Source organism: Polyodon spathula, chromosome 2 (assembly GCF_017654505.1).
Source record: "Polyodon spathula isolate WHYD16114869_AA chromosome 2, ASM1765450v1, whole genome shotgun sequence".
Lineage (NCBI taxonomy): Eukaryota > Metazoa > Chordata > Actinopteri > Acipenseriformes > Polyodontidae > Polyodon > Polyodon spathula.
The window spans coordinates 36961042-36970814 of record NC_054535.1 but is presented as its reverse complement, the minus strand read 5'-3'; the positions used below and the strand labels follow the sequence as shown (position 1 = coordinate 36970814).

At 33.6% G+C, this 9773-nt stretch overlaps 1 protein-coding gene across 42 annotated transcripts in view; it reads right to left on the bottom strand.

Annotated features, from left to right (window-relative positions):
* Nucleotides 1-6367: 6367 nt before the first annotated feature.
* LOC121295932 (receptor-type tyrosine-protein phosphatase delta) overlaps nucleotides 6368-9773 on the bottom strand; it is a 226921-nt gene continuing 223515 nt past the window's right edge. For 13 of the 42 annotated variants that reach the window (XM_041221061.1, XM_041221131.1, XM_041221062.1 and 10 more), the window contains one exon: nucleotides 6368-9683. In XM_041221061.1, coding sequence (XP_041076995.1) covers nucleotides 9615-9683 — 69 coding nt within the window. In that variant the 3' untranslated portion in view covers nucleotides 6368-9614. The remainder of the gene's footprint in view (nucleotides 9684-9773) is intronic. The other 29 variants (XM_041221115.1, XM_041221172.1, XM_041221148.1 and 26 more) reach the window with 4 other exon arrangements.

Genomic DNA, 9773 nt, shown 5'->3' with positions numbered 1-9773 from the left:
TGACAGTAAACTGTCTTCAGCAACCTCACCTTGTTAGCTGAGTTTGGCTGTTCCTCACCCAGTTTTATTCCTCCTACACAGCTGTTTCTGTTTCAGTTAATGATTGTATTTCAACCTACTTATTGAATTGATGATCATTAGCACCTGTTTGGTATAATTGTTTAATCATTCACCTGACTATATGCTTACAAAATCCAGGACTTTGTGCAAGTGTACCTAGAAGAATTTATGCTGTTTTGAAGGCAAAGGGTGGTCACACCAAATATGGATTTGATTTAGATTTTTCTTCTGTTCACTCACTTTGCATTTAGTTAATTGATAAATATAAACTATTAACATGTCTATTTTTGAAAGCATTCTTACTTTACAGCATTTTTTCACACCTGCATAAAACTTTTGCACAGTACTATATATATATATATATATATATATATATATATATATATATATATATATATATATATATATATATATATATATATATATATTATTAGCAACAACCACCTTAGGTTATGCTTTAATAACCAGTTATGATGGTTTGGCTCACAGGGTTTAGACCAAAAAAAAGTCTGTCGTTTGTCTGCCCTTTTAGGGCCCTTTCTTTGTAGAAATGAGCTCACCCTTAGAATGGATATCATACGAACACCCTTTTGTTTTTGAGGTTTGTTAATGTCATGGTGGTATACTAAAAATTGTATTTATCTTTGTGTGCAAAATAAAAATCAATTTCAGTTTTGTTTTATATAACTAGTCATTGTCCACACCATCGCACTAAACTAAATTTAGCCAGGCTGCCACAAATTCCAGCTAATTAGATCTGAAGCAAAAGAGGACTAGAACACGATAAGAGGATTATGAAACAGGAATTGGAAATTGGAATACAAAATGTCAACAACATGGTACATAACTGTAATAAAGTGGTCAGCTACTAATCAACTAAGGTACTCTTCAATACCCTTCTAAATTCAACTATGTTTCTTCTATTTTGGAATTATGGCAATTCTCATAATACAGGCTACAAAGAGGGGCTAATGATCAATCATTTTGCATACGTAAGCATTTGTTTTTCTGAAATTATTAACACACTTTTCTCCTTTAAAAAAAAAAAATAAAGAGCAACTTTTGAATATGACTTTACAGTATGTGTTAAAAGCCCAGATTTATTTGGGTACTGAATATTGTACTTCCTTTTGAATAATACAGTATGTGGAATTGTTTTTCCTACAACTTTATACTGTATACTGTAAATTTAATGGGACAGGGCAATAAGACGTACCTCAATGGTGGTAGAGTATTGAAAATACTGGAAGGACTGTGTGCAAATTAGGTATTATTTTTTCTAAACTAACATTTTGTAATACAAATAATTTGGTATCTGATCCCTTATTAAACTGTATTACCAAATTTTATTTATGCAAGTATGTGTGCAATTAATTTACACAAAGTTTTATTTCAGACATTACCTATTGCCAAATTCGTTGTTCACCTTTACAGCATATTTTTTTAACTATGATGCTAGATCTCATTATGGAAACATTTGTTTCTTTAATATTGATATAATACTGTTACAGTTGCTGCACATGGTGTAATGGTGTTATTTTATTAAAGTTTACTGATAAATACCGAGATATCACAAGAGTCCTCTGTAACTGGGGCTCTTTAGTTGAATACCTGCGAAGATGAATAAAAGCCATTTTTTTATTAACTACGTGGCATTATTAGGAACCAAGTTTTAGAGAATATAACATAACACTTGTGGCAAGTAATATTGCACCAATTAGCACTTCTATCAGAACTGTTTTATCCTGTTACTAATTTTGCAATCTTTTCAATGGCAGCTATACCCTTTGAGCACATGTGCCTTATAATAAATCACTGCGGGGATATCAACTTAAGGATGAGCTGTTGGGGACCGGCTTTCCTTCAGATTTGTCTTAGAGGATTCCTTTGCAGCCTAAAGAAATACAGTAAAACAATTAAGTGTTTAGACTAGGTAGATCATTTTGTAAGAAACCTTCCCCTGTGTCATTACACATGTAAATAGCTGTCTTAACAACCATAGTGATAATAAAATAACTAAATATATGATAAATATAATAATCATATGAGGACATTGTTTTTTTTATGTTTTAGGATTCATATGAACTGAGGTGTTTCCAGCAGTCAGACAAGACTAAAATAATCCAATACAACCCATAGTTGGTAGCAAGCACAGAGTCAAATGTAGTAATGTATCATAATTAATGTGACAGCCTCATTTATAAAACACTCATTCATTCAATCATTTGTGTATGTCTCCGTTTTAATTATTTCAACCTCAATAATTCAGGTGGAACAAAACTGCCCAAATTGCAAATTGTACATACAGTACTGCTTTGTATCTTATTAATTTAATCCTTTCCTCATCCAGTCAAAATATTTTAGGAACCCAGAAATGTAAGTTAATGTAATGGATTTCCATACAACAGAAGAAAAGAATAAGCTAGCTTGTTGTAACAAAAAATAATGTAATTTAAAATATAATTATGAAAAAAATGGAATAGTATCAGGTAGTTATGCAGAAACAACTCAATGAGTCTAGAACTATCAAACTGTCACAATATTGCTGTGTTGAATACAGTGTAAATTCATTTGAGATTGGTGCTATGGTAATGGAAATATTGGTGGTTCATGCCACAAAAATCAGAATTCTACTTTGCTTGAAGTACAAATAGCCCTAGGATCAATATGGAATCCACAACAGTCATTACTCTAGTGAAGGGAGAGGTTTGTGAGTGTGTACATGTAAGCATTCACAAACAGTAATCTAGAAAAAAAAATAAAACCATAACAGGTGTTTGGTACAACCATCAGTCCATTCATAAGACCAGCTGGAGATCCAGGCACTTGGTTTTGGAAAATGAAGTTACATGATCCAACAGTAGGGAATGTAGCATTCTGTGCATCCAACAGTACTCACACTGGCTGGCAGTAGTTGGGCTGACCTGGGGCCACACTTGAGCTGTGCTGATTTAAAATGTGTGAGTTTAAAAGTGGGTAGATCCCAAAATAATTAGGATTTTTTAAATGTTCGTTTTGAATAAGTATATCACTTTTGAAGTTCATGAAATGTTTTCTCACTTAAGAGAAAGTTTATAAACTCAAAGCAGTCTGTAATGGATCTCCTCCTAGCGGGCGATGAGTTAATGCTACTGATATCAGCATAAGACTTAACAGAGCTTGCTCTTTAGCTGAATGGTAAGACATTTGTCTTTGAACCGTATGTTTGCAGTTCACACTCACCCCTTGCTTTTCCATTTAGTTCAATGGGCCGACTGCCATTCAGTACAAGTCTTTACATTTTTTTTTTTATGAATAGGGACATAAATCTCTTGCACCATTAAGACCAGATGATATCCAACACACAACCAATTTTGTCCATTGCTGGTTATTGTAGCAATGTCAGTGGCTACATGCACTATACAGCTTTTTTTCCCATTTAATACCATGGCCTGGGAAGTGGAACATGCTAACTCAAATTAGATACTATAACTGCTAAGTATCACCAATTTGTGCAAACATAATACAATATGGAAAAAAAATGACTTGGTTAAGCAGATGATTAAATTACAATATTGTTTTTAATTTAACTTGCTAGAAGTCACTTACAACAATGTCTCACCCGAAAGACGGAGCACAAGGAAGTTAAGTGACTTGCTCAGGGTCACACAATGAGTCAGTGGCTGAGCTGGGATTTAAAATGGGGACCTCCTGGTTAAGGCTGTTTCTTTAACCATTGGACCACACGGCCTCCTATAATGCATTGGCTGTAATCTTCTCCCAACATTCTTTAGAACTAAAAATGTGCAAAATTTGTTTCTGAAAGGAAAAAAAAAAACTATTCAAATTGTAACAGTAATAATAAAAAATGAAATACCACCTACCAGACCTTTGAGTTATTTATTTGTGGTTTGGTAACAACTGGGGGCTTTTCCATTTGCAAAAAATCTTGCTAATGACCACTTGGAGACCGAAAGCTTTGAGGATCTAATGTCCTTATTAACATTGTTTTATTCTTTGAAGAACTAACAACAGATCCTTCGGTATGCCTAGAATTACGGACATGGCAGTGAGCACTGCACTTCCATCTGCAATGAATTAAGATGACTCAGCCCCTTACCAGAAGACATCAGCAATGGCCTCTTCTACAAGGTGCTGGCCTTATCGCCATTTATTTCTTCAGTCTTGATAACACTTTAGTTTCAAAATTCCAAAGTTAGTTTACACATTTAGTAAATTCACCTTTGTAACCATGGAGTAAATCAGAGAGTATGTTTTTTGTAAAAAGGTATGCTAAATGTTTCAACCCAAAGGCTGCAAATACTAAGCAGAAGCAACAATCTTATGCATGAATCTGTAGGGCTTATCTCCCTATATATATATATATATATATATATATATATATATATATATATATATATATATATACACAATTTTTGTTCCTGGGTAGTAAGTGTTATTTCCTAATTGCTTATGCCTCAAAAGTATAGAAAATGGCTATTATTCCCCACAAACTTTGCTTTTGTGACCAGGACAGTGATATTTCAAAATATCACTATTTCCAATGGGAAAATGGGCAAATGTGTGTCTTTTCTTTCACATAAAGTCAGAAAAAAACAACATATGAATCCAAATTAACATGTATTTATACTAAAGTAATACAAAGATGACTACAAAAGATTTAGAAGTGAGTAGTTTTTTGAGATTTACAATTATACTGTAATTATACTGTATAATTTTTTTTTTTGTTACACAGTATATATATATATATATATATATATATATATATATATATATATATATATATATATATATAATAAATATTGCTGGAGTAGTTTAAAGATATTGTAATGAATACTACCCATTGTCTCAATACATATTTTGCATAATGTACTTGCTGATTTTAGACATAAAGCTAAAGTGGGGCAGGGCACCACTTATGTTTGATGGTGCTGCATGGTAGATTACATATTTTAGTCTTTTGTTACAGGTTGTTCTATTATTTACAGCACATTATAGCTAGGGCCCTACCCATTTCACGGCCGTAAAAAATATGACACCATGATATTAATTCTGCACCGTGAAATCTGGCCTGTTTTGTGTAGTTTTAACCTGCACTAAAATATATGTACCATTTCAGGTTCCTGATGCGATTATTAGCTTGTTTCAATTTAAAAAAGAAAGCTCATTATGAATTTATTGATTGATACTTGACAGAAGCTAGTAACCAGGCTGTACTCACTGATTGGTAGACACGGGCATCCGGAGTGGGTTTAGTATGACCTACGGATCTCAACTGGTAGTACCATTAGGCGAGTCAAATTAGACCTATGGTAGATTTTAAAATGAGTATCCAAAATAATCAAAAAGTGCTACAATCATTACTGCAGCGGATCTTGTAAAAGAATTTGGAACCAAATATATATATGAAGTAGAAGTACAAGCAGCAACCTTAGGACAAAAAATTAATAAAAAATGACAGTAATTTAAGGGACTTCACGTTTATATTTATTAGTGTCTGGATATATTGTCCAGCTGCAGACCTGTCCTTCCTTGCCTGGGCTTGCAGAGAGAACTGCGTCTAAATATGGCCAGGTATTTAGACCACAGAGAAAAGCAGTTGCAGGATGCTCCATGCTCACATTGAACCCCTGGCTTAGGTAAAAATGGAGACCTGTTAATGCTCAGCATTTCAGAAGAGTCTTTGAGTTACTGTTGCAAAAAATGACATGTAAAACCAAAACAGTTCTTAATAACAACAACAGAAGCACATCAATCAAAGAGTGATCTTCTAGATTTCAGTTGCATTTTCTTTTAGCGTTTCTACTTTGTTAGTCACATGCTTTTTTCTTAACTTCAGGTCTTTTTAATATTTATATTTTGCAGTTTAACTACATGTTCATACTTTGTTACACCACCATGAAATGTAAGATTTAAATAGCTGAAAACGTGAAATTTAAGATTTTTAAAATGTTACGACCGTGATATTTACCAAAATTGCAAGCGAATTTGGTAGGGCCCTAATTCTACCCATACCAGGATATAGTGAATTACTTTAACACTAGGCAGGGCAACAAGTGTGAAGTTTACTATGTAATTGCTCTACGAATGCTGCAGGAATATTTCTGAGTTTAACATTCCAGCAGTGATAACATTTCAAGCAAAGACACCTGTTTAAACCAGAACCTTTATCATATAAACAAAACAATGACAGGTCCAGAGGCCAGTGTAACTAAAGTATTTTTAATTAACCACAAAATGATCCACTAGACTGTGAAATATATTTTCTTCTGCTTTCCGTATTAATGGGAATGATTAAATGCCCAGCACTGCATTGAAAAGGTGAACTAGCCTGTAAGAAAAAAGAAAGATTAATGAATCGAGACTATAGTGCATAACACTGACATATTTTTTTTTATTAGAATTCATTTGTAACAAATGGAACTTGTGTCAGCAAAGAACTGATTTTCATACAGACTTCTTTCGCCACCAATGTAACCCAAGTAAGAAAATAAAAAGCACTCCTTTCATTCAGAAAAACATTTACGTGTACTACTAATCAGAGGTAATCGTAAGATTCTTTTAACAAGCCATTTTTTTTTTTACAATTTAATTTATTATTTTCAGTCTATGCATCCAGACGAGAGATAGATAGAGAGGAGAGAACACAACGTTTATTTTTGTAATGACACTCCAAGCTTAAATGGCAAAGCCACATAACAGATGGTTATGACAAAATCTACAGTCTTCTGCTGGAGTATCATGGCACCAGACATGGATGCTCTTTTGCCACAAACTCTTTTTTTTTTTTTTTTTTTTGTGTGTTTTTTGTTTGCTATTCTGTGTTATTTACATACACACAAAGAGTGAACGTTTAAGTAAATTCTTACAGATGGGTTCAAGTAATATATTATTGGGTTTAGAATCAATAGGGCAGTGCATAGTACAAAGATATAGAAAGTGCAACTCTTCCTAACAGGCCCCCAGTGGCCTTCTGCAATGCATCACCATGCATACCCACCCCCACCCAATTATACAGGTTTCTGAATTTAACTAATTAGTAAATGATACATGATACCTACACCTAAATGTGATTAAATAATATAGCACCTTACTCATTATGCTAACGGAAAAACAAATAACCCAGATTGCTGAAATGATTTGCAGAAACTGATATTGCGGAAAAAATAAGGGAAAGGAAGCAACTGGAATGCACACCTACAAAACTAAAGAAAGTAGAATTAAAAGAAGGTGCCTCGTATGCATCCTTTTTTTCCAGCAAAAGCTTCAAAGCGCATCTGCAGACTTAAACATACTGTACAAGTGGCTACCTCAGATTGTCAGGATCGTAATGTGAGTAGATTCCAGTGGTTCTTTTTCTAATCTGGCTCTGACCGGTTCTGCAAAGAAATGTGACCCGTCCACTGCCTTGTTCTTTTCATAAGGCCATTTTTTCAGCTGTGAAACTGTACGAAGCGTAACACACTGTACAACCAAATGTTTTCCAGCGTCCATTTAGAGGTAGCCTTCCGTAATATGTATAAAAAGTGCTTCTTACTGCTAAGGTTTGGTCTTCGAACAGTCAAAAAGTGTCTATCTTCCACAAAGTAGCTTGTACTTCTTCAATATAACAAATGCTGCTGTATGTGTGCCTTCACAAATGGTTTCGTTGAGCAAGTTACCTATGTGGCTTTACTGCCCTGACACAAACTGCAGCATGCTGACAAAAAAAAAAAAAAAAAAAAAGCCGCTAATATAATGTATATAAATATGTCTACATTTTGAAAGTGCTAATAAATGCTAAAGGGTTAGAAAAAATATAATTGTTAAATTAATAGTTTCAAATATGAAATAATGCAGTATAAGGGGTAGTGTATGGCCTGTTTTCATGATTAATAGAGAACCTCCCTTCTTATTGTTTCTGTTTCTGTAAGGCCAAATATGTCATGTACCTCCTCCATGTGAAACTATATCCCTTTAAAACATAGCCCGAACAAGATCTAAAGAAACCTACAAAAAGGAGAATGGTAATTGAGTTCTTTGCATATATAATTTTATATAATCTAATAAATTGTAGTATTTTAAGTAAAATGAAATAAATATGAACTAAGTTAAGGATACATAAAGCCTTTAAAATGAACATTATAAAAAAACAGGCATTAGATATAAGGCACTCTAAATGCAAAATTAAAACATTAATCATTATGCTATTAAATAACCTACTTTTAAGAGAATTATATTTTGTATGCCTTGCACTATTACATCACAAAAATGACATCTAAGTAGGCTTTTTACCTATACTACTGCAGCCTTCTGAACAAATCACTACCAATATGATGTAAGTACAATACACTGAACTCACTGGTGCACCTATGACAATCTCCCTATCCTCTTTTCAGGAAATAATTATGCAATGAATCACAAAAGAACTACATAAATCCTATTTATAATATAGCTAGTTATTGCACGAGAAAAGATGCACTGTATTTGAATACTCTTTTATCCAACTGATGTGCATTCCAGTGGGAAAACAAAAAACTTTTAATTTCCCCTTAATTACAAAATCTCATCATGGAAGCCTTTTTAAAATAGTCTACCCCCCCCCCCCCCCCACTATAAGTATCTCATCAGAGGCTGTTTGTATACATCACCTTAACATGGAAGAATTAAGATAATCAGTAGCAGCAACTTTATACTTTGCGCATCCCTGTTGATTCCACAAAGCCCCACTTTATCACATGATCATTATGAGGCAGTTTTAAAAAAGGGACACAAGAAACCCTGCAACAGAGTAAAAGTTTGGTAGGATAAAAAAAAGAAACTAGAAAACTGAAATGTAACACTTCCTCGACCAGGTTGTACACTGAACAGTTCTACAGCTTAAAAAAAAAAAAAAAAAAAAAAAAATCTACATGAAAAATTAATTTAAAAAATGAAGGAACCAAGTTTACACAGATAAAAATGAAGCACAGGTCAGCAGTATAATACAGTACTAAAAAACTAAATCAGTAACTTTCTGTTTTTTATTTGTTTTGTTTTTAACATTCCCCGTTTCTCCCTAAGAATTAGTTATGAGCATTATGATGGGAAGGGGGTATTTTTGAAGCAGTGTCTTCTTGTAATTTACCAACACCTGGTGTCCATTTACTGAAATGTTCTCTTCCACATGAATGCATCACTATCAAAGTTTACCTTTACAATGCGCATTCAGTTTTCAAACAATCCTGAAAGCAATTACTGCTCCTCCCAAGATTTTAGTTTTTAAAATTTCAACCCAAGTTGAATCCTTGAGGCAACTGAAAAAAAAACAAAACAACAACAACACTTCTTTAAAGATGCCTCAACAGTCAGGATTCTTCTGTTTCATTCAGGGTAGGTTATTAAATAGGAAATTCTTGGTCCACCTGGAATTTTTTTTTTTTTTTTTTTTAATTATATCTCTTTTTTTAATATTCTTCACTCAATTTGTCTTTAGCTAGAAGTTAAGAAGTACTTCTCAAGCATGTATTTATGGCTCAGAAGAGGCTCTCTGGATCTTAAAGGGCCTGCTGTAAAATCCAGGGTGGATTGGGCTTTTACGTTGCATAGTGATCAAAGCTTCCAAGGTATTCCAATCCGGCTCGATAGCAAAACTGGTACTGATCCTAAAGAGGAGCGAAGGAGATGATAATTAACACCTGACATTCAACTGCACTCATACAACAGGCTGCTTTCTTGAGATTTGAATTTCCAAG